Genomic DNA, 23,678 nt, shown 5'->3' with positions numbered 1-23,678 from the left:
AACCCATTTTATCTGATTAATAAGATAAATATATTTTTTATTTTAAATTAATTTATAAATTCTTATCATCAAAACTTAAATATTGAACATGATTATCTCTTTTTATTTCTTTTTTGAAAGATGAATATATACACATGATTTCATTTATAAAATTTTATATACATTTAGAACTCTAATAGTATAAATGAGTAATATTTTGATAAATATGTGCGTGTATAAAATTGTATACAAATACTTGATATAAATTTTGTTAAATATATAGATATTAAATAATTTATTTATTTTGTGTGTCGGATTAGGTCTTACGAATTTGATACGATTATTAAATAAGTCATATTTTAAGTTAAACTAAATTTGATACAACACAAAACCGACCAACACTAATTCAACCGTTTTGCCAGCTTTACACACATGTTGCCAATGCAACCTTGCATCTGCATGCGTGGCACACAAGTATTTTCCAAAATAAGTATTTTGTTTTCTCTTTGGCTACATATACAAGTGAAAATCTTACAGAAGACACAGACTCGATATAGAGCAAAATATTGGAGAATAAAATAACACATAATTAATTAAGCTGGGGACTGGTGAGGACACGTTGAAGAACTATCTAGAAATTAATGAGGAGATTGCTGCAAGCCTGCAACTAGGGATGGCAAAAATCTCCACAGTGACGGATACCCTCGGGGATTTTTCCCATTCGGGAAGAGTATGAAGATAATTTCATACCAAATTTCTTATTCGGGGAGGAGACGGAGAAATTTTTTTACCCAATTTTTTATTCGGGGAGGGGATGGGGATGAGGTGGAATCCCCATCCCCTACCCATTTCCCTATTTTAATTTTTAATTTTTTAAAATTACTAGTAAATAAATTATAAAATTATAAATATTGGTAAAAATAATAAATATCAAAATATTTATATTATTAAACTTTTAGGCCTAATTAACTAATTAAAGTCCTAAATTTTTATTTAGGACATTAAAAAGATCGAGTAGATTCTATTAGCCCAATATTTTTTTATTTTAATATTCTTTAAATATTTTAAACTTAAATCTATTTATTTATTTATTTTTAGATGTTATAATTGCCTACAGCGAATCACAATTTTAATATCTAATTTAATCTAATCTAATATTTACTTTTGATTTGCTCCGATTTAACTATTGTATTGTAAAGGGAATAGTCCACATTTATAAAGTGCCCACGCCACCATTGAAAAAGTTAATTTTGAATCTAAATTCGATTAAATAAAACAAGAAAATAAATTAGGAATTGGTTTATCATAAAATTATTCAGAAATTTGATATGCAAACAAGGGCCTTTCCTTCAGAAAAGGAGAAAGAAACAAAAGAAAAGGAAATAGATTACTTAAGCATAACGGATTACATATGATTAAGGAGATCATTCATATACTTGATGATGGATATAATTTCCACAACCTTACCATGTGGACTCACCCTGAACTTCTCTCTATTGACCCGTAATTGGAAAATGGAAACAAACAAAAGCAAATAATATATAATATGTTGGACGAGATAGAAAACATTTAAAGTCCATGCATACTGCGAAAATTATGAGAGAAAAGCCAGCGAAAGGTTATCAAAATCTATCTGAGGGACAAATGGATCAATCACATTTCCTTCCTTCCTTCGAAACAAAGAATACACTGACAATAGTTAACTATAATTAAGAACTCTCCAGAACCCCATTTTTTCAAAACAAATTAATCTTCAATACAGGCTAGGATTCTGTACCCGTCCAAAATCTACATTGATTTTTTTATTTTTTATTTTGAACGAGCCAAATTCTGACCCGCATCTGCCAAGACGAGGAAGGTAGGGAGTGGAATTTTATGGTGCTTATTTGAGCTCAATTTCTTTTATGGTGCTTATTTGAGCTCAATTTCTCCCAATTTCTATCAGCCTGCCAGTCAAACTTCGTAGTTACCTCTAGAAGCATTTATTTCAGGTGCAATCTATCACATATCTGTCTGGCTCTTCAAGTTTCTTCTTTACTACACACCCTCAGATGTGAAATATAATGATGAGTTAATAGCTTTTTCTAGTTTAACTTAATTAGCCACTGGATATGAATACTTTCAATGTTCCGAGACATAATGACGCCATTTTTCTAGTTTAAGTCTTCAAAAACTGTATCCACAAGAATATAATGTCACACCAAGAATCAGGTTAAAAAAAAAAAAGGACAGAGACACAACTCACTCATTCTGGTAGTTATTTAAAAACCAGCCATACAATAAAATGGCTGGCAGCATTAGCTACTGAAAAACACAGGTGAAATCAAGAGTAGCCTTTAGCATGGCTCAGGATTTATGGGAAAATACCTTCTAAATCCAAAACTACTTTCAAGTCAAGATAGCATAAACAGTAGAGAGATTACCAAAGAAAATTAAAATTCACCTTGCCCCTACTCCCTCTAAAAGCCAATCAAGATTTCTGCATACTCCACTTCATTTCACTATGCAGATCTTGATAACAGAAGCAACTCCAATGCGATGAAGTGCCACCACAGCATCACCGGGGCTGCACAATCCCTTCTCTATTGCCGATTTCAGAGCACCTTCCAGTATCACCTCTGTAGATTCAGCATCTGTGGCCTTAGCAGATCCTTCTGCCAGGATAGGAATCAAGCCCCTGTATATCAGACTATGCCTTGCTGGGGTTTCATCACTGCAGGTCCAATCAAATGAATCAGTCGTTAGGACTGGGACAACTACGGATAGGATTGGAACAGCTGGTCTATACTTGGCAACCAACTTGGCTGTAGTCCCACCGCGCGTCAGAACAACAATTAGTTTAGCTCTAGCTTTGTTAGCTGTCCTAACAGCTGATGATGCAAGGCTCTCCAATGGGCTCATAGGAAGTGGAGTTGATCTAATCATCTCCTTAAACACAGCCCTATAATCAAGGGAGGATTCAGCCTCGATGCAAATTCGTCGCATGATCTTAACAGCAATCTCCGGGTAGGCCCCAGCTGCACTCTCACCACTAAGCATTACACAATCAGTGCCGTCAAGAACAGCATTGGCAACATCAGTAGCTTCAGCACGAGTTGGCCGAGGAGACTTGATCATTGATTCAAGCATCTGAGTCGCGGTGACCACAGGCTTGCCCACAAGATTGCACTTGTATATCATCATCTTTTGTGCAAGGAAAATCTTCTCAACTGGAATCTCCATTCCAAGGTCACCTCGGGCAACCATAAATGAATCAGTTTCACGCAAAATATCATCAAAGTTGACAACTCCCTCCTGGTTCTCAACCTAAGGAAAATCAAAAATTAAATTATCCTCAGGTTATCCAACAAACTAAAAGGGAGGAGAAATTACATGTTATAAGCACAAATAACTCTTCCTTAAGCCGAGGAAAAAGCACCTTTTACTAGGTCAATTGTTCAAGATAGATTTGCACCTGAACCTTAAAATATATGTGGTTCTATCCATTCTTATAAACAAAAAGTCCCAAATCCTCATAAAAGAAGTTCAAACTGATATCAACAATTAGTTACGTCAAACATAAGCACATCCATGCCCAAAGCTATTTAACCTGAATTTATAAATACATTCACAAAATACAAAGGAAGCATAAGCAATCAACGTACCTTAGACATTAACTGTATGTTTTTGGCATGAGGCCCAAGGACCTTACGTACATTGACAAGATCTGAACCCTTGCGCACAAATGAAAGAGCAATCATATCTATATTATTGGGAACACCCCATCCGAGGATATCCTCTTTATCCTTTTCAGTCAGTGTAGGCAGATCCACCACAACACCAGGAAGATTGACATTCTTTCTCTCGCCTAGCATTGCAGTGTTCTCACAACGGCAGCTGACAGTTCCAGATTTTGGATCACAAGACAAGACAGTCAGGGTAATGGTGCCATCAGCACACAAGATGGTATTTCCAGGCTTCACATCCACAGGCAGCTTCTTGTAGCTCATGGTGATCATTTCTTCATTACCCTTGAAGTCATAATCAGTAGATACAGTAATTTCCTGACCTTCTTTAAGTTGTATGGGTTTTCCATCCTTAAGGAAACCAGTTCGAATCTCAGGTCCCTGCAACAAAAGAGAAATATGAATTCACTCCACAATCATAAATGATGACAACTCTAGTTAGTTAAAAGAGCTACATCATGTAGAAGTTTTTCATACACATTTACAGTCATAGTACATACAAAAGAAAACAAGTAAAATTCTCCAGAACTTCTTGTTGCATTATTTATTAAAAAATGTACCATGCAGGACCAGTCAATGATATTTTCACAATCCCAAAGAATTGGAGCATAAAAAGAACCTTTGTTCCTGGTGGACAACCCAAAAACCCAACCTATAGCTACTGTTGAAAGGGAAGTGTGCTCCCCAGGCAGGGGAGCTCACTCTGCTTCCTTTCAGCACAATCAGCTTATCTAAGCTGTCCAATTCCAATTGAGGATGTTAATTAAAAACTGGAATGGCCTTCCATTGTGCCTCCAAGATCCCCCAACATATCTGTATTGAATCCATTCAAGGTTAGTAAAACACTTGGAACATATTTCCAATTTCTCATATTACAAAAGCAAGATGTTTGCTAATCAATATCTACGGTGCTTCCTACAGCGATCTCGCAGCTTCCAAGTCCTCAGTGTCAACTTGAGGACATATATTCTACCAGGGCAAAAGTGCCTGTGTGCTAAGGTTACTGGAAATAAACAATTTCCGAACAGAGTATTGTGTAGCAGAAAACTTTGACTACTTTTTCCTGCTAGAGAGGCATCAAAAAACTAGCTATTCAGATCAAAAACATCAACTGCTGTAGGAGAAAACTTGACTGACTTTTTTTTTTTAATATCTCAAACAAGAAATTTAATAGTTTTCATAATCTTGAGAGCTGACGAGAAACTCTCCTAGAAGCCAATTATATGAAAGTGGGAAAAAAAAAGGAGTTTACATATCTTTAAACCTCATGAGATGTCTCATCTCAATGTACCATACAATCTACAGCAGGCAAAAGGAATATCCATGTAAGGTGCCAATGCAGGTCCAGAAGCATATAGTGTCATTTTCAATTAATCACCAAATTCATTTATTTTGACAAACTGTTTACTGAAATTGTTCCATGTCTGCATTAAAATATAAACATCTACAAAGCTAGATCCTTGCATATTTATGCTTCATGTTATCACGTGTAGATTGACTCTAGGATGTCTGTATTACTTCATATGAATGCTACGGGAACATTATTTTTTGTTTTCTATTTTCTTTTCATTGGCTTTATGATAAGAAAATTCCCGGATAAATCTCCATAGAACTCATCATTTCACTTCACTTCACAAAACACGTAGCAAGCACTGCATTGTGATGTAAACTGTGAAGTGTGATGTACCAATAAGGTCACTGTCAACATGTGTTGGAGATAGAAAAGGTCAATTGAAACCCAAACGTTTCTTGATAAAAATGCATTAATGATGCATACAGAATATTTCAGTGACATAAGAAATAGGAAAATCCCAAAGTTCAGCTCTTAGGTCTAGATCCTAGTATCGTCCAAAGAGCATAAAAGTTTCCAGAAACTAATATGTTCCGGAAATATGCTAAAAGAAAGCAAAAAAAAAAAAAAAAAAATACTAAGCAAAACTATTTCCCAAAGTTTGATATAAAACCATCCAAATTTAAACTTCAAATCTCTATGTCACCCCAAAACTCTGATTTATGTTTCATAACAAACGGGAAACTCATTACTCATCAGCTAAAAGCCTAAACCAAACAACCCCACAATGTGACAATATATATGAGAAATGACACTACAATGACTAAGATTATTCCATTTAAAAGTATTTGCATCTAATTCATTCTTTGGTTAACAACATAGCTTAGCAAATGAATACAAAAAACACAAGGGGGTGTGATGAAAACCGAAAAGAGAGACCTTGGTATCGAGCATGACAGCACAGAGGATCTGGGTGTTGTGCATGGCAGCTCTGAGATTGTTCAAAGTCTCCTGCTGATACTCGTGCGTACCGTGAGAGAAATTGAAACGAGCAACATTCATTCCAGCCCTCAGAAGCTTCTCAAGCATCGGCACAGAACGGGAAGCAGGACCTAAAGTACACACAATCTTCGTCTTCGGCAACCGCTTATCATTTGGCACATCTCTCAAGAGTCCCTCTATATCTATGTTCGCCATAGCTTACCTTATCAAGTCTAGTTCACAATAACGAATATATCTGCATATCACGAATGAATAAAATAAATAAATAAATAAAGCCATCCTCTGAAAGAATCCATCATATTTTCATATTTATAATTCAAAATTTTCTTATACCAGATCCAATCAACAAGAATAAAGAAGGGAAACTTACATAATATTGATGTCTAATTTAATGGAAAAAAAAAGTAAATGAGAGCACAGAGAGAGAGAGAGAGAGAGAGAGAGAGGATAATATAAAAGGAACCAAACACGACTGAAACCGGGAAGTGTGAAAACTAAAACCAGATCCGTCGTCCTCGTGCTGCTTACCAGTCAGTTACCCCAACAGAACAGCTGTTCGCTGGCACACCTTTGCTTCTCCACGGCGCTAAATGCCAGTGTCTAATTCTGATTTTTACTTGTAATTATTCGTTTCTGCCTTTTATTTATTTATTTATTCATTTATTAGTAAATCACTAAATTGTATAAACTCAGACGAGAGTGAGGGGCGTACCTGACTGGTTACTAGTGACCTATTGCCACTAGCCTGCTACTATTAAAAGGAAAAGTGTGGAGTGGCGTTAAACAATGGGCGACTTTGAGTACGTGGGTCATGATGGACGCGTGGTTGCTCGCGTTAGCTGCAAGATTTTTAACGTTGCCGCTCGCGGTCAGTCTAGTCTAGTCGGTCACGGAGGCGGAATATTATTCCTTGATACATTCTAGAATGTCGTTAATTATGACCCCGTTTGTTATGTACGCAGGTAGAAGGCTGCTTTCTTTTATGATGTCTCCGTGAGCTCGTGACTTCATGATAAAAACCCACACGGGAGGCGTGGTTTTTTGGTAATTACAACATAATCTAATTTACATTACGAAGACCACAGATTTGAATTCATTTCGCTTGGGGGGGGGGGGGCCATGAGAAAAGTCCCTGTCTGTGTGCGCAGCCCCACTGTTTTTGTCGTGTTCGATGGGGTGGAAAAAAAAAAAAAAACCATCTTTTTCAAAGATTCGCCTTTTTCCTTTTCCTTTATTTTTTAAAATAATTTTTTTCGATTTCTTTCAAGTAAAAATATTGAAAATTGTTGCCATCGCCCATAGACCATCGCATATATTTTTTAGAGTTTCCATTTCATCATCAATCACCCATCTTAATTTTAAAAGAAAAAAAAAATTTCTTTGTTCAACAATTCCAAGTTTCAGCACCCCAAGTACGCTCTGCACTACTATTGGATAATATGATGACTTTAAAAAATCTTGTATACTATGATGCCCTTGAAAAGTCTTGTTGATGGTAACAGAACAGAAGGTTCTCCTTTCGGAATTCCATCTCATTTTGCCAACGACTTCTGAATATTTTTAGAACCAGGAGCTGGTGTGTCACTTCCGGTTGTCTTGGCCCAAAAACGCTTTACCAATACCATTGTCCACCTGCTGACCACGTCACAAATGGCTCATTTGGGTCTGATTTCCAGTAGCTGGGCTTTCACAGCCCAGCGGCTGGAGTGTTCGGTAAAGCCCGCCGAGCACTGGCATCACAACCCAATTACTGTTTTTTTTTTTTAAATTTTTTTAACCGTTAAATGGAAAAATTAACCCAAAAAAACTATTGCTCATCCCACAAGCAAAGGCTAAGGCTTTAATTTTTTTAACCGTTAAATGGAAAAATTAACCCAAAAAAACTATTGCTCATCCCACAAGCAAAGGCTAAGGCTTTGGAAAATATGATGCAACAGAGAAGCCCTCAATTGACCAAAGAAATAAAAATTCTTAGCATTTTGTCAACTTACACTCACGGTTAGCTTTGAGCTTGAAGGCTCCAGGTTTCAGTATCTGTACCGAAAAAGATCTCAATAAACTGCTTCATGTCTATGGTAACATTAATATAAAAATTTGGAAAATATCCCCGAATGGATAAATGTTTAGGTAAAAGAGAGCCGCAGATGTTTCTAAATCAACTCAAAAGTTTCTAGAACTTCATTAAAAAATCAAAACGCAGCATACAAGTTACAAACATAAATAGGATTACTACACAAGCATTGGGCACAAGAAATTCAAGTCAACATTAGCAGCTACAGTTGCATATAATCGTTAAACATGTCATCTCCGAAGTAACCCGAAACACATAATCTTTACAGACAATGCACTGCTCAAACTGTCATTAACGTTTTGGCGGCACATATTGCACGCGCTCGTCTTCGCATAAGTTCTGCATTGTGTTCATGAAAACAGTCAAGTCAGGGAAAAAAAAATTAGTATTAGAATCATACAAGAAACTTGGCAGAAAATTAGTAATTGAATCTGAATGGACAGCAACAAAAACAAAGTTGCTTATGTAAAGTTATGATGAGGGTCCACTAACCAATGCAGCCCATCATATTTGAATTTTTTTTTTTTAATTTTGTCTGTTTGAACACATGATTTCATTTCTCCTAATGCTAGGACTCCTTTCAGTGATCTCTCCCCCTCAAGTATTTGAGGTTTCTCACATTACTTCAAGGGGCATGGCAGTAGATGACCACAAACCCTGCTTTATAGATGGGAATAATTAAACATTATATAATTTGATCTGATTGTAGTACCAGCGTTCCAAGTACAGGCAAAATCCACCGATATCTAGTGCTTATTTTCAACATGCAAAGCCAGCACTAAAAGCAAGGCCAGGATATCTGACAGGAAAATTGTGCACAGTTTAAAAAAATCGACTTCACAAATCTCTCCACACCATAACAGGTTTGTGTACTCTTACATCACAAACGGAATCATCCTAGCAATATTGCCATATGACCCATCACTAACAGGAATCCGTAGATCTCTTTCAAGGATAAAGTTATTACCAGAACTAACTCAACCACAAAAGAATCACAGAGCAATGTACAAACAAACAAACCGTCTCCAAGGCTAGCAAGCAAGTCAGTTAAATTTTGATCACTCCTCACCTTTTAGATATTACATAATTAAATAATATTGCCTTTAAATAAAAAAATCTAATTATTACACATTATTCAAAATTCAAACCTGCAAGTCCTCAGGTAGGGCTTCTGAGACAGCAAGAGTATAACAACCAGGGACAAATCTTCCTGCAAAGGAGATAAAAGAATATGAGAAACTGAGAAGTAAAAACTACTTCCCAACAGATACCATAAACGATTCAAAACTACAACAATTTAAATCAGTGCTACGAAATGCATTTAGGCATCTAAATAGATCCAGAAACAGAAATAAGAAACTTCAATTAGCTAAATTGACACTTAGATGCTCCAGGTTGAATGACCATAATCAGAATACCAAGGTATGGAGCCCCTGGAAGATCATTAATCATATCTTGACACGGTTTCCAAGCTTTAAAAAAAAAGGCTGAAATCTAGACACAACCAAATACATATCCGCATCAAACTAATATAATTTATTGCAAAAGCACACTCAAAAGATACCAAACTTCTAATAAAAATTAATCCATTGCAGGATATAGCAAATAGCCACAGAAACTCTATTGATACCCTGAAGCATTATGGAGAACATTCATAAATTCTTTTTCACTTTGTAAAGGCTTTAGGGTTCCAGAAATTACTCAGAAACTTCATGCTAAAACTTGATTCATTGCCTTGAACTAACAGAGTAATTTGATTTACTTGTAGCGGCTTATACTATCATCGCATTTCACATAGAGCTCTATTATAAATCAGGTATTTCACTTGGTGTTATCATCATTCACCACTATAATCATCTATACTCCATTCTAAATTCAGTGACATCAAATCATACTCCACATGTCAGGATGAAATCCTAGAATCCCAAAATCTTAAATCAATCCGGTGCTTTTGGTGCAAATATAAATTTCGGTGGCATGTCGCTAGTACCAGTCAACATGCTTAATGAAATGCAGGAAACTAGTAATGCTTTTGTCTGATCATAGTCAGACATTCAAGCTAGACTCTTAATTGTTAATCATACTTCCGAAAGAACAATATAGTCAAGAGGCCATATAACCAGATGAATCCCACTAATGTTTAGTAACTTTATGAGTATAACAATGGATGGTACAAAATAACAGCTTCTACTTGAATAACCAGTTTCCACGAACAATTTTTTTCTATTTGTGTTAACAAAGAACAACAAGTAATTAAAGTAAAAGCACGAGCATTAGAATAGACCATAGAACATACCAATTCGCAACCAGCGAGCAGCCCAGCTTCTAGTTGGATCCATGACTGATATAATGCTGTAGAAAGCAAAGAAATAATGAACCAGAAAAAGAATGCCATATCAAATCATAAGCAAAATCAAGTAAAGACTACTTACATACCCATTAAAATTAGGGGTAGTACAATCAACAACACGCTCGTGGTCTTCATCCATCTTGAAGAAGGGACAGTTCTCGCATCCCGATTCTCTAAACTGTAAATATAATCAATCAAAGCCTAGAATAACGATACACAATCAAAAGTAAAATAATAACTCAATCATTTTAAGGAACCTGATCATAGGTTTTGACAAGCCGACAACGGAGGCAAGCTCTCAGCTCATGCCCGAAGCTTGTTGGAATTTGTGCCGGTGCGCTTCCCATTGTTCTCCCGAGCCAGGTACTAGATGCTTCTTCTCTCGCGGCACCTTTTTAATTTATTAAGAAGCAAAATTAAACAATGTTATTTGATTTCAGTTTATGCAGAAGAAGGAACGGTTTGAATGTAACGGACAGTCGTCAAAGGTTGAATATAAACGTAAGCCCTAACCCTAAACCCTAAAGTATAAAACTATGGTGATTAGAAAAAAAGGCTTGAACTTGAAAATATTACCCGACAATATCTGTAAGTCGTTTCGTCTCTTGATGACAGAGACCTTGATCTTTTAAGGGCTAGTAAGAGAGTTCCAGAGAAGACACGACGACGAATGCTCGGAAGATGCTGGTAATCCGGAATCGGTGTTATTCTTGTAATTTCATTGCAACTGTAGTTTGTTTTACTATTCTGATTTCTGAAGGCGAAAGAAAGGCTGTATTGAATTAGACTCTATTGCACGTAATATGAACTGTGTTATATAAAATAAATATTTTATTTTAATATATATACTAAATTAATACTTTAAAATTATTTGAGTTTTTAATTTTATTTAATATTTTTATTATTTTTATTTTAATTAAAAAAAATTAATGTGAACTGAATCGTATTATACAAACTCAACCCCTCGAAATTATTTAATGCCAAATGGTTTACATTATGATATATTATAATGCATCATAATATGAATAGAAAAATTTATGAAACATGAATTATATTGCATTAACCAATACAATTTTTAAATAATATGGTGTGTCAAACAAACTCTAAGTGTATGTAAATAGTATAAATATGTAGGGTCCGTCTATGTTGCAACAGTTGCAACGTACCACATTTTTTGTCTCCATTCCAAAATGCCATTGGATATAAAGCGAGTGCATCTAACGGTAGAGATGAATCGGTGGATAAGTAAAGTAGCCGGTTACTAAAAGAGAGTACAGAAAACTAAATAAAATAAACATGCAAATGCAGATCGATATTCATTATGTTTTGAGAGACCATCATCGAAATTTTATCCACTTAGGTTTGAAGCCAAATTGCAGATGACGACATCTCAAGTCCATTTTCTTCTAATAAATTTAATGGTTTCGAACATGTAGATTTAGAAAAATGTTTTACAACTGATCAAATCTTAACATCCTCCAAAATAACAAAAACAATTATCTATCGATCATGCTTATTCCAATTATAACACATCAAAATAAGTCCAAACCTTCAACAAATTGATCGAAATTTTGCAATTTTCTATTTCAGTTTTTTTTTAACTCAATTAAATTCATTAACAAGAATCCACTAAAACCATTCCCACAAATTGCAAGTATAATGAAATGGAACCAAGCTTCAAATTTATGAGAAAAATTGCCACTTACCATGTATCTTACAAGGCAAAAACTTATTACAATTGCATTCATCATTCTCATAACAATGTTCATCAAAGGCACTACTAAATAGTAATCATCAATGCAATAGCCCAGTAAAGGTCCCTAGCGACTATTAACATAAACCACTTCCCTTTGGTTAGCACAGCAACCGACATTAATCGGGTTTTCAACATCTTGTTTTCTTTGGAAACCAATGGCTGTGTGCATTATCAAATGGACTTAAAATTATTAGTTAAACATACAAGGGGTAAATGCTTTTTTGTTTTCTTGTTCCAGCATTTATTAGGGGCCATTAAACCAGCTTCTACTCTCGCAATGTACATCAGTCAAGTGTTCGTTGATCTCCTCAATGGATGACACTCTAATTTGTGGATTCTCCTTGCCCACAACACGAACCTGTAAAAGATGAAAGAAGCGTGAATGATCACACAAGCTGACAAAATTCAGAACACCCTTATGAAGGCTTCATACTATTAACATTATCTACTATTTTATTGCATGAAGTACTAATATATGCAATAGTTGATTAATGTTTTGCACACTGATGCAGCCATGACGTATAATTGCAAAACAAAAATTTGAAAAAACACAACCCTTCAAATGGCAGCACCTTCCCTGCATCAATTAACAAAGCTGATTGAGAGGGTACCTTCATATCATGCTACATTTGTAGCAACCAATTGAAGTAAACATAAAAAAATAAAAAATAAAAAAATCATTACCTTAATCTTGTAAACCTTCATTTCCTCTTGCACAACTGATTGCGGGGTGAAAATTGCAGGCAGTCAACCGCTCGTTGATCCTCTCAACGGATAGCACTCTAAATTCTAGATTCTCCTTGCTCACCATGCCAACCTATACAAGATAGAAGCATTAAATGGTCACACAAGCTGACAAAACCCAGAACACCCAAAGACTTCATAATATTAATCTTATATGCCATCTTATTGCATGAACTACTAAAAATTCAAAGACTTGTATAATGTTCTATAGAGTGATATATCCACGGCATATAATTGGAAAAAAGAAAAAAACAACACAACATCAATTACCATCATATAAACTCCATCAATTTATCAATGGTCACTGACCAACTTCTTATCTCACTCACCTTAAATTCTCGTTGCAGAACTACTTCATATCCAAAATTGCAGTCTATATGTTAAAGAGGAATAAACATATCAAACTCCAGAAAAAGAATTTTCTCTAACAAATAAACATGCCAGTATTTATGATGTAAATCACTCATGAAGAGATACTCATGGCCCATGAAGATTTAAAAGAAAATTTAATTGTTTCATCAACAGATAGCCTGATTTACCAGTTATAAAATCACTTAAAGGGTTCATCCCTAAAGCCCCTCAACATGTTTGCTTGTATAAGCAAGCAACTCGTGTTTAAATCAACCAGGTGCAGTCCAATAACAGAACTAAATTAAAATTCACGCCCCAATATTCTTGACACCCAGTTGGACATCAGAAGAGCAATTAAAAAAACAAGCATATAACAACACATCACGGAACTAAGACCTTATCAATTACCGATATAAACAAATGATCATTACAAAAATAAAGCAATAAGTATCTTCACAGTTTTTTTGAAGGTAAATGCAGGATCATTCTTCATTTTCTTCTCCTAGCAATTAATTGCCTCTTGCTCTTTAAATCCAAGGCTTGTTGTAATGAAATTAAACATTGATTCCTTGTTACCAATCTCACCTTCTCACCTTCTAACAAATAAACATAATCGGCTCTTCCAACCTAATTATGACTATTAAATCCTTAAAATAAAATTACACATTTTTTTAAAAAATTTAAGAATTACCTGCTGCGTCCGCTTCTACAGCATATCCACAAATCAAACAGACGTTATAATATTTCTTTTTTCAGATATGGCTAATTCCTAAACTTTCAACACCATGAAATATGGGTTGCATTTGCCTGCTACATTTACAAATTCGACATCGGGTTCATACCTATGATAGCCCATATTCATAAACGAAACATCAGAATCTTCCCTCCTCCCAAAAAATTGCAATTGTATTCTTTCGATTTCCGTGTCTCCTGATTATTTCTCAAATGAAATCACTTACACCCGTTGTACTAATAAAATCGCCATCCAACTCATACGGCTTACATCCCAAGTTGCAGCATATGTGAATCATCGAAATCTCTTCCCTCTAATGAAATTGCAATTGTCTTCTAACGATGTATCGATGCCTTTGTATTATTTGTCAAGTGCAATCAATTGAACCCTATATCTCTTTTTTACCATATATACATCGTTATTGTTCTTTTCTCTCGATCATATTTTTCAAACGGATGCTTCCTCACCAGCAATTACACAAGTATAGAACCGAATTCAACGGTTCCCGGTGCATGCTTTACTTATCCACTGACTCACCTTGACCGTTAGATGGATTAACTTTACATCCCACGACATTTTAAAATGGAGACAAAAAGTGTGGCATGTTGCAACTGTTGCAACATAGGCGGACCCAAATATGTATATATATTAAAAAAAATTAAATGAATGTGAAGTTCATAAATAACAAAGGGTTAGACGTCTTTCAATACAACATTAATTGATTTTTGCACATTAAAAAGATTGAAAATAATGGTCGCTGGGTTCAGCCCAAAAGATTCTCCAATTAGTGAGGACAAATTTGGGATTTCGGCTTTTAATTTCCATATTTCAAAGGACAATTCGCTCCTTTTGATTTTGCGATATTTTACTGAACACAACCAACGTAAACTCCCTTCGCAAAGTACTCGCGCGCGGCGCAAAATCACAGACGGAGAGCGCAAAACCTAACAATTTGAATCTGGAGCTCCAAATAATTAATTAAACAACAATCACAATTCACAGCATGAGCAGCTCCAGAGCAAGAAACTTCCGCCGCCGTGCCGACGACGACGAAGACAACAACGACGATAACACTCCTTCCGTCGCCACAACCACCGCCACGAAGAAACCCCCATCTTCATCAAAACCTAAGAAACTTCTCAGCTTCGCCGACGACGAAGAAGAAAAATCCGAAATCCCAACGTCAAATAGAGACAGAACCCGACCCTCTTCTCGTCTTAGCAAGCCCTCTTCGTCTCACAAGATTACAGCTTCAAAGGAACGTCAATCTTCTTCTGCTACTTCTTCTTCAACCTCACTTCTGTCCAATGTTCAGGCCCAAGCTGGGACTTACACTGAAGAATATCTTCTTGAACTTCGCAAGAACACCAAAACCCTGAAGGCCCCATCTTCAAAACCCCCGGCCGAACCTGTAGTTGTTCTCAGGGGTTCTATTAAACCTGAAGATTCGAATTTGACTCGGGTACAACAGAAACCATCTCGAGATTCGTCGGATTCAGATTCTGATCATAAAGCTGAGACAGAGAAGAGATTTGCTTCGTTGGGTGTTGGGAAAATTGCGGTGCAATCTGGGGTTATTTATGACGAGGCTGAAATTAAGGCAATTAGGGCAAAGAAGGATAGACTGAGGCAATCAGGAGCGAAAGCACCAGATTATATACCGTTGGATGGAGGGAGTAGTAGTCTTCGTGGGGATGCTGAGGGTTCGAGCGATGAGGAACCTGAGTTTCCGAGGCGAGTGGCGATGTTCGGAGAGAGGACTGCGAGTGGGAAGAAGAAAAAAGGTGTATTTGAAGATGATGATGTGGATGAAGATGAGAGGCCTGTGGTCGCTAGAGTGGAGAATGATTATGAATATGTTGATGAAGATGTGATGTGGGAAGAGGAGCAGGTGAGGAAAGGTTTAGGGAAGAGGATTGATGATAGTTCGGTCAGGGTGGGTGCTAATACTAGCTCTAGTGTTGCTATGCCCCAGCAGCAACAGCAGTTTTCATACCCGACAACTGTGACTCCTATTCCAAGTATTGGAGGAGCTATTGGGGCATCACAAGGTTTGGATACCATGTCGATAGCTCAGAAAGCTGAGAGTGCTATGAAAGCTTTGCAGACCAATGTCAATAGGTTAAAGGTATGCTGGAATTTGGAATTGAAATCGAATCTGAATTTGGAATTAAAAATTGCCAATCTGTGTTTATTATATGAGAAATATGCTGATTAGCTATTTGAAACAGAAAAGGAGAAACTTAATAACAAGAAATGTTGAAATAATGAATTCTATGATACTCTATTCCCTTAGCAGTTTATTCACTTGATTGGTTGTTTGGATATACCTTGTGCAATGGTGCATATTACAAGTAGGATGCAGTTGTCATAAATTTATTTAACCCTATCTTTGTTAGAAAATGTAAAGCATAGCATGACACATAACACACTTGAAGAGAAAAAACTGATAAGCATTTCAGGAAACTGCTGTCCTCTTCTTCTTCTTCTTCTTTATATATTTTTTTCAATTTTTTTCCCCAGTTGTTGAGATGACTCCCTTCCTTCTGTTCCAACCTTTTATCGGTAGTTTATTATGTTTATGTCTAACTAAAAACAAAATCCCACCCTGGAATTGGAGAAATAAAATAATTCTAAACAAAAGCAAAAAGATATTTTAGGCAAACTCTTAATCTTAAAGACATGTCTTATTCTGTTACTGAAATGCTCTCAATGCTTCAAGCTCAGTTTTGGCAGGGTACTTTTAATTGATGTTACATGAGTTTGACTGGATTATATGCTTATTACTCTGTGCTTCTGTTTTCTCATTAGGAATCTCATGCTAGAACTATGTCATCACTGAAAAAAACGGATGAAGATTTGTCTTCCTCGCTCCTGAAAATTACTGATCTCGAAAGCTCTTTATCTGCTGCTGGTGAGAGGTTCATCTTCATGCAGAAGCTTCGAGACTACGTGTCTGTTATATGTGATTTTTTGCAGGTAAGAATCTAATTTTATGTACCACTTTTTTTTTTTTTTTTTGGGTGTGTGTCTGGTTTATTTGTTTTTTCCTGCAAAAATTTCTTTCTGTCTTCTCTCCCTCTTACATTTTCATGTCTTAAACATAACAGATTTCATTAGTTTCTGTTATCAGACATGCAATTTTATGTTTATTTGAAGCCACTTATGTATAGACAAAGTGCATACAGAGATAATAGTCAATAGAGTGCAGCCCTATATATACATATAGTTTGTATACACAGTGGTGTACCTGTAATACTAGATGTAACTTAAAGGGGTGTAAGCTAGAGGTAAAGCCCTGGAGGATTAGTTTGTCTATAACCGAGATGGTTGATGTGAACAGCAATATTATGTAAATTCCTGTATCTTAGTTATTTAGAGTTTACCAGGTTGAAAGATCTTGAGTCAGTTATTAGTATTTCAAATTACTAGAACAACATAAAGTCCTACATCTTCACTGCCTGTGATTTGGTGTGTAAATTCCAATTTATATAATTTCAAAAAAACTACAGCAACTATGAATCCTATGTTTAGTGGTTTATTCCCTTGTTGTTCTTATGTGTTCTTGGGTATCTGTAGTGAGAGCATCGCTTATTGATCTGTACTAATTTTTTGTTATAATACCCACTTTCAGGATAAAGCACCCTACATTGAGACACTTGAAGCAGAGATGCAAAAACTCAATAAAGAGCGTGCATCTGCCATTTTAGAGAGAAGAGCTGCTGATAATGACGATGAAATGACTGAGGTAGAAGCAGCTATAAAAGCAGCCACATTATTTATCGGTGATCGTGGAAACAGTGCTTCTAAGCTCACAGCTGCAAGTAGTGCAGCTCAGGCTGCTGCTGCTGCCGCCATCAAGGAACAAACAAATTTACCAGTGAAGTTGGATGAATTTGGTAGAGATATGAACCTGCAGAAACGTAGGGATATGGAGCGGAGAGCTGAATCGCGTCAACATAGGAGAACCCGATTTGATTTAAAGCAATTATCATCCATGGATGCAGACATTTCTTCGCAGAAACTGGAAGGAGAATCTACTACTGATGAAAGTGATAGCGAGACTGAAGCATACCAATCAAATCGTGAGGAGTTGCTCAAGACTGCTGAACATATTTTTAGTGATGCAGCTGAGGAGTACTCCCAACTTTCAGTGGTAAAAGAAAGGTTTGAGAAATGGAAGAGAGACTATTCATCAAGCTACCGTGATGCCTATATGTCACTAAGTACTCCTGCTATCATGTCTCCATATGTGAGGCTGGAGCTTCTGAAGTGGGACCCTCTCCATGAGGATGCCGATTTTTCTGAAATGAAATGGCATAATTTACTGTTCAATTATGGTTTACCCAAGGATGGGGAAGACTTCGCCCATGATGATGCTGATGCAAACCTTGTTCCCACATTGGTGGAAAAGGTTGCACTCCCAATTTTGCACCATGATATTGCCTACTGCTGGGACATGCTCAGTACACGGGAGACGAAGAATGTTGTTTCTGCCACAATCTTGGTTATGGCTTATGTTCCTACTTCTAGTGAGGCTTTGAAAGATCTATTAGTAGCTATTCACACCCGCCTAGCTGAAGCAGTTGCTAACATTGCGGTTCCCACATGGAGCCCACTTGCAATGAGTGCTGTTCCCAATTCAGCACGAATTGCGGCATACCGTTTTGGGGTGTCTGTTCGTTTGATGCGAAATATCTGCTTGTGGAAAGAAGTTTTTGCTTTGCCAATTTTAGAAAAGCTTGCTCTCGATGAGCTTTTGTGTAGAAAAGTTTTGCCTCATGTTCGAAGCATTGCTTCAAATGTTCATGATGCCATTTCAAGAACTGAAAGAATTGTTGCTTCTTTATCCGGAGTCTGGGCAGGTCCAAGCGTCACTGGAAGCTGCTGCCACAAGTTGCAACCACTGGTGGATTTCATGCTATCATTAGCAAAGACACTGGAGAAGAAGCATTTGCCTGGTGTAACAGAGAGTGAGACGGCTGGACTTGCCCGTCGGCTGAAGAAGATGCTAGTTGAACTCAATGAGTATGATAATGCCAGGGACATAGCTAGGACCTTCCATCTCAAGGAGGCTTTGTGAAATAAACTTGCCTACTTTGGACTGTTGGAAACCCGTGTGGTTGTTTTAAAAAATTTTGTAGAAAAAGGCAATATTTGATTCGTTTAATGTCTTCATGCATGGATGGATTGCATGGTCGTTTTAAATGCTGTAAACGAAGAGTTGTACTTTATTACCGAGTATTTCATTTGATGTTACCACAGATTTGGACAGACACAGACGAAAACTTTTGAACTATTGGGACTTCAGGTAGCAAAAAGAATGCTACTACTATCACATGACGTTTCCTTGTAACCACTATTAACTCATGAAGCGCTTTCGTCAGATCGGAGGTTTAGAATAAACTAAAGTTTCTAGTATTCTCTTCAACTTTCACAAGATTTTCCGCTACTTTTCTAACTCATGTATTATAAAGCGAACCAAATCAGTAAGTGGTAGGCATGAAGTCCATTTATTTTTTAGCACAAGTTGCAAAGAAGCCCCAAAGTTCGCATTACTGGGTGTGCTCGACTAGAAAGCACGTGTTGGCATTAATAATGGCAGTGATATGTATATTATAAAGGCTGGGATCAATCATAACTTACAATGGATATTTGACGATTTGGCTAAGAAGATGATGGAAAGATGCTATGCTCCTTGTTTGTTCCTACTTGCAGTCCTCTTCATAGTCTCATCATCTGCAGCAGACAGCAATGGTAGTGACAGGAGAAATCTTCTCAGTAATGGTCTTGGTCTCACTCCTCCCATGGGGTATTCACTTCCTCTCCTTTTTTTCCCCTCACTCTCTCTCTCTATGCAAATACATTAATCTCATTTGCATACCGTTTGCTATTTCCAGATTCTTGTCAAAGTTACGGTTGATAAGGTTGCTTTAGCTGCAGTTTATATGTAACTTTGTCAAAAACATGAGTTTTCGATTAGTCTTCCCCTGAAGGCAACATAATTCTGAAGTTAGCTAATTCATTTATATCTTCGGGATAGGTGGAATAGTTGGAATCACTTCCATTGCCAGATCAACGAGAAGATCATTAGAGAAACAGGTGAGTTGATGGCCTTGCTCACCCGCGAGCATTTTACTTAAAGTTACTATACAGTTACAACATAGCTAATTATTACATTAATTTTGTCTATAACAGCTGATGTCCTTGTATCAAGCGGACTATCCAAGCTTGGATATAAGTATGTCAACATAGGTAACTAGTTGGCTTGGAAAAACATCTTAATCACTGTGATGGTTAAGTTTACATTGCATGTATCAATGAATTCTTTTCTTACAATGCACTCTTCTTTTATTTTTCAGATGATTGTTGGGGGGAGTCAAGTCGTGATTCTCAGGTTTGTTTCCATTCTCTCCTTCAATTCCCTTCAAATCTCTCCAGAAATGGCACCCTATGATCGAAGATGTTAAAGTAAAATAAGCTACTTTCATACTTTATTTTGCCAGATAAGTTTACCTTAATTTTGCAAAAGCTCATTCGTTTTTACTACATAAACTTCTCAGTAGCAATACAGAATCAGTTCTCTGGAAGAGCTACAAGTGGCCGCTGGTTTTGCCGAATATTTGTTCTGACATCAAAATTATAGCTAGAATATGATGACCTTGAGTTCGATGTTTTCCAGTTCTTCTAGCCAGTTGAGGAAGAGATGACCAGAGGAGAGTAAATGAAAATGAAATTTGAAAGAGACCAATAAAATCATTTATTCTTTTTCGTTATTTATGGCAAAATAGTCCATGTTGCTCATGATTGAAACATTTAGGATGACTTCCACTCAATTATGATCAGTTAAACTTGCAATGATAAGCTGTCATTCCTTTATAACAAGGTGTTTTACTCTATAATTAACATATCATACTTTGTTATTGCCCTGCACAGATTTTTCTATCCTGTTCATTCCATATGTTTGATTCTCTAACTCAAATAGCTGCTCAACCATTACCTAATCAATGTCAGGGTAATCTAGTTGCTAACAAGACTACATTCCCATCTGGGATCAAAGCTCTTGCAGATTATGTTCACAGCAAGGGCCTCAAATTAGGAATTTAAGCAGATTCAGGGTGAGCTTTTAAATTTCTCTGATTAGAATTCTTTTGTTAAAATCCTTTAAATGATTCCCGGAACATTTTCAAGGATAAAGGACCTCAATGGACAACTAAACAAACAAATTGAAACATTTGGACCGATGGCCGATACATGGACAAAATTTATTGTGTTACATTAGAAGATGATTACTTAACAAACTACAATCTTCAGTCTGTTGATCCTGTCAAAGTTAGAAATAAGAAAATTTACAATTTACTCATTTCTCTTTGTACTGGTAAAGGTACCAAACATGCTCAGGGACAATGCCAGGTTCACTCGGTCATGAAGAACAAGATGCCAAAAACTTTGCTTCATGGGTATGAATGCAGAACATGCAGGCATTAACCTACCATCAATACTTTAAACTCAGTACTAATTTCAAATTCATTGGATAATAGAATAGAGAGTAACATTGCTTTTGAGCAGGGAATTGATTACTTAAAGTATGACAACTGTTTTAATGATGACACAAGGCCAACTATAAGGTGACCTTAAACACGACTCTATTTAATTATCAACTTTCCATTTTTTGTATATCCACTAGACCGTAGAAAGATGAAGTTCATGAATAGTAGAATATCATTTCCTGTTAGGTACCGAGCAATGTCCGATGCTTTGAAGAAGGCAGGGCGCCCCATCTTTTTCTCTATGTGTGAATGGTACTACTGTCACACGCAATGTGTTAACTTGGCTTAACTCTATTCGGAAGTCTAAATTCTGAATTATTTTCTTCACATTATCTAGGGGGGACATGCGCCCAGCTCTATGGGGTTCTAACATCGGAAACAGCTGGAGGATTACCGATGACATTTCAGACTCATGGGCAAGGTGAGAAAAAAAAATACATCTACCACTTTTTTGTTATACAGGAAAATCGGATTCTTGACTTATCTAGTTTGTCTAATAATTTCTTACAAAGTTGTGTTCATATAGTTGACAAAGTCTGCAATCTAAAACTCAGAGATCAATGAAGAATTTAAATGGTTCTTGTATGGCATCCTGTAGAATGCTGACAATTGCTGACATGAATGAAGTGTACGCTGATCACGCCAAGCCTGGTGGTTGGAATGGTCAGTACAGATATACTACAGGCTTCTGATGGTTAAAAACTGAGTATCCATAGTTGTTTTGGGTAGAAATGAAATGTAAATGCTACAGTCAGTATGAAGTACATCATCTTCCAGTGATTTGAATGATATCTGTTCCTTCTTAACAGATCCAGACATGCTAGAAGTCGGCAATGGTGGGATGAAGTACAATGAATATGTAGTGCATTTCAGCATTTGGGCTATCTCTAAGGTAATTGCTTGATTACTTATCCACTGAATAAGCCCCATTATTTCACCTATGTAGGGGTTCTTTTTCATTTATGTTTGCGTACTATGTTGCAGGCTCCACTTCTTTTAGGATGCGATGTAGGAAATCTTACCGCAGAAACCATGCCAATTATTGGTAATGAGGAGGTTATAGCTGTTAATCAAGGTATCATTTCATCAGCAATGCTGGTTTCATTGATACTAGATGATTATCAGCAATCAAGCAATATATTTACATATGAATTTGCTGAATTTTGATAGATCCTTTGGGTGTTCAAGCAAAGAAAGTTACAGGGATTTGTCCGTGGTATACCCTAAAAATAGGGTATTTATCTAAAAACACCCTCATACTAACAAAATTCCAGTATATGCTTTTTTTAATGTGCAGTTACGAAATTAACCTAATGAAAAATTTAAATCAACTAAACTACCACAACCAATTAACAAAACCCCCAATTCTCTCATGAGCAGCGTCTCCTTCAACCCCTTTTTCTGGATTTCTCCTCCTCCATTTTATAAATCCTGCAATTTTACAACAATTCTTCTACACACTCTAGCCGAAACGCAGCAAAACAAGTAAAACGACGCCGCTTCTATGCAAACCAGTAGTTGCAATTCCCCCACTCTCCTTCAGCGTCTCATTTTCCATTTTACAAATTCCTGCCATTTTACAACAATTTTTCTACACTCTCATCGAAACGCGGCAAAACAAGTAAAACGAAAAATTGAAGGTAATTTATCAATTTAATATCTGTGGAAATGTTAGGTGGGACTGAGATTTTACTTTCCATCTATGAGGAGTATATGGCCCGGTTAAGCGAATTGAGTTTTGAGTGAATGCAGATGGCAACGTGTACATTTTGTTGTTTTGTTCGTCTCCAGAATTTCATTTTTATTTAAATGGACCACATTTGCACACACGACAACTTTCTCACCTTGCAAGGTTCTTGAATCTTTAATTCTTTTTGGGCAAATTACAAATATAAAATGCACATCAATTTCGATTTTGGTGTCACTTCTATCGAGAAATAATCAACCCAACTTCAATACTTGCAGTTGAGAACTAAGACTAGGAGTTGTCTTAAAATTAGTTCATGAAGCTGTGATAAAGTCATTGAACAAATTAATTGCATTTTATTTGATTAATAATGTTAGATTAGAAAAGAGAAAAAGAGGAATAACTTGTGGTTTACAAATTTGTCACAAGGTGATGAGAA

General features: G+C 36.4%; 3 protein-coding genes, 1 long non-coding RNA gene and 1 pseudogene across 6 annotated transcripts; 2 read left to right on the top strand and 3 right to left on the bottom strand.

Annotated features, from left to right (window-relative positions):
* Nucleotides 1-2,210: 2,210 nt before the first annotated feature.
* LOC18050597 (pyruvate kinase, cytosolic isozyme) lies at nucleotides 2,211-6,967 on the bottom strand. Of its 3 annotated transcripts, none has more exons than XM_006448440.2 (4): nucleotides 6,710-6,967; nucleotides 5,935-6,232; nucleotides 3,624-4,085; nucleotides 2,211-3,285 (listed from the first exon to the last, which is right to left on the bottom strand). In XM_006448440.2, exons 2-4 carry the CDS (start codon nucleotides 6,190-6,192, stop codon nucleotides 2,473-2,475), a joined length of 1,533 nt encoding a protein of 510 aa, XP_006448503.1. In that variant the 5' UTR covers nucleotides 6,193-6,232; nucleotides 6,710-6,967; the 3' UTR covers nucleotides 2,211-2,472. The 3 variants fall into 3 exon arrangements, with proteins under 3 accessions (XP_006448503.1, XP_006448504.1, XP_024046293.1); XM_006448441.2 differs by having other exon boundaries at nucleotides 6,526-6,725; XM_024190525.1 differs by lacking the exon at nucleotides 6,710-6,967 and adding an exon at nucleotides 6,368-6,391.
* Nucleotides 6,968-8,152: 1,185 nt separating this feature from the next.
* LOC18050675 (transcription elongation factor SPT4 homolog 2) lies at nucleotides 8,153-11,214 on the bottom strand. Its single transcript, XM_006448438.2, has 6 exons — nucleotides 10,995-11,214; nucleotides 10,676-10,809; nucleotides 10,505-10,596; nucleotides 10,365-10,420; nucleotides 9,217-9,278; nucleotides 8,153-8,407 (listed from the first exon to the last, which is right to left on the bottom strand). Exons 2-6 carry the CDS (start codon nucleotides 10,763-10,765, stop codon nucleotides 8,360-8,362), a joined length of 348 nt encoding a protein of 115 aa, XP_006448501.1. The 5' UTR covers nucleotides 10,766-10,809; nucleotides 10,995-11,214; the 3' UTR covers nucleotides 8,153-8,359.
* An 880-nt stretch (nucleotides 11,215-12,094) lies between these two features.
* LOC112100786 lies at nucleotides 12,095-14,429 on the bottom strand. Its single transcript, XR_002907094.1, has 4 exons — nucleotides 13,961-14,429; nucleotides 13,248-13,291; nucleotides 12,859-12,991; nucleotides 12,095-12,532 (listed from the first exon to the last, which is right to left on the bottom strand). It is a non-coding gene; the product is annotated as an uncharacterized LOC112100786 (long non-coding RNA).
* A 394-nt stretch (nucleotides 14,430-14,823) lies between these two features.
* Nucleotides 14,824-19,166, top strand: LOC18050674 (transcriptional repressor ILP1). Its single transcript, XM_006448437.2, has 3 exons — nucleotides 14,824-16,130; nucleotides 16,814-16,981; nucleotides 17,637-19,166. Exons 1-3 carry the CDS (start codon nucleotides 15,006-15,008, stop codon nucleotides 19,083-19,085), a joined length of 2,742 nt encoding a protein of 913 aa, XP_006448500.1. The 5' UTR covers nucleotides 14,824-15,005; the 3' UTR covers nucleotides 19,086-19,166.
* A 102-nt stretch (nucleotides 19,167-19,268) lies between these two features.
* LOC112100785 lies at nucleotides 19,269-23,492 on the top strand (annotated as a pseudogene).
* The last annotated feature ends 186 nt before the right edge of the window (nucleotides 23,493-23,678 follow it).

The sequence above is a fragment of the Citrus clementina genome, unplaced genomic scaffold, assembly GCF_000493195.1.
Source record: "Citrus clementina cultivar Clemenules unplaced genomic scaffold, Citrus_clementina_v1.0 scaffold_2, whole genome shotgun sequence".
Classification (NCBI taxonomy): Eukaryota; Viridiplantae; Streptophyta; class Magnoliopsida; order Sapindales; family Rutaceae; genus Citrus; species Citrus x clementina.
Note: the sequence above shows the minus strand (reverse complement) of the source record. Positions and strands in the feature narration are given on the sequence as shown.

Bases quoted from the DNA above. Each gene is read 5' to 3' on its own strand.
- LOC18050597 (XM_006448440.2), bottom strand. From the start codon at position 6,192: ATGGCGAACATAGATATAGAGGGACTCTTGAGAGATGTGCCAAATGAT. The intron at 4,086-5,934 runs GTCTCTCTTTTC...CTTTTGTTGCAG, and splicing joins CTGTCATGCTCGATACCAAG to GGACCTGAGATTCGAACTGG. The intron at 3,286-3,623 runs GTACGTTGATTG...GATTTTCCTTAG, and splicing joins ACATACAGTTAATGTCTAAG to GTTGAGAACCAGGAGGGAGT.
- LOC18050675 (XM_006448438.2), bottom strand. From the start codon at position 10,765: ATGGGAAGCGCACCGGCACAAATTCCAACAAGCTTCGGGCATGAGCTG. The intron at 10,421-10,504 runs GTATGTAAGTAG...TGCTTTCTACAG, and splicing joins ACTACCCCTAATTTTAATGG to CATTATATCAGTCATGGATC. The intron at 8,408-9,216 runs GTTTGAATTTTG...AACACAATGCAG, and splicing joins CCCTACCTGAGGACTTGCAG to AACTTATGCGAAGACGAGCG.
- LOC18050674 (XM_006448437.2), top strand. From the start codon at position 15,006: ATGAGCAGCTCCAGAGCAAGAAACTTCCGCCGCCGTGCCGACGACGAC. The intron at 16,131-16,813 runs GTATGCTGGAAT...TTTTCTCATTAG, and splicing joins CCAATGTCAATAGGTTAAAG to GAATCTCATGCTAGAACTAT. The intron at 16,982-17,636 runs GTAAGAATCTAA...ACCCACTTTCAG, and splicing joins TTATATGTGATTTTTTGCAG to GATAAAGCACCCTACATTGA.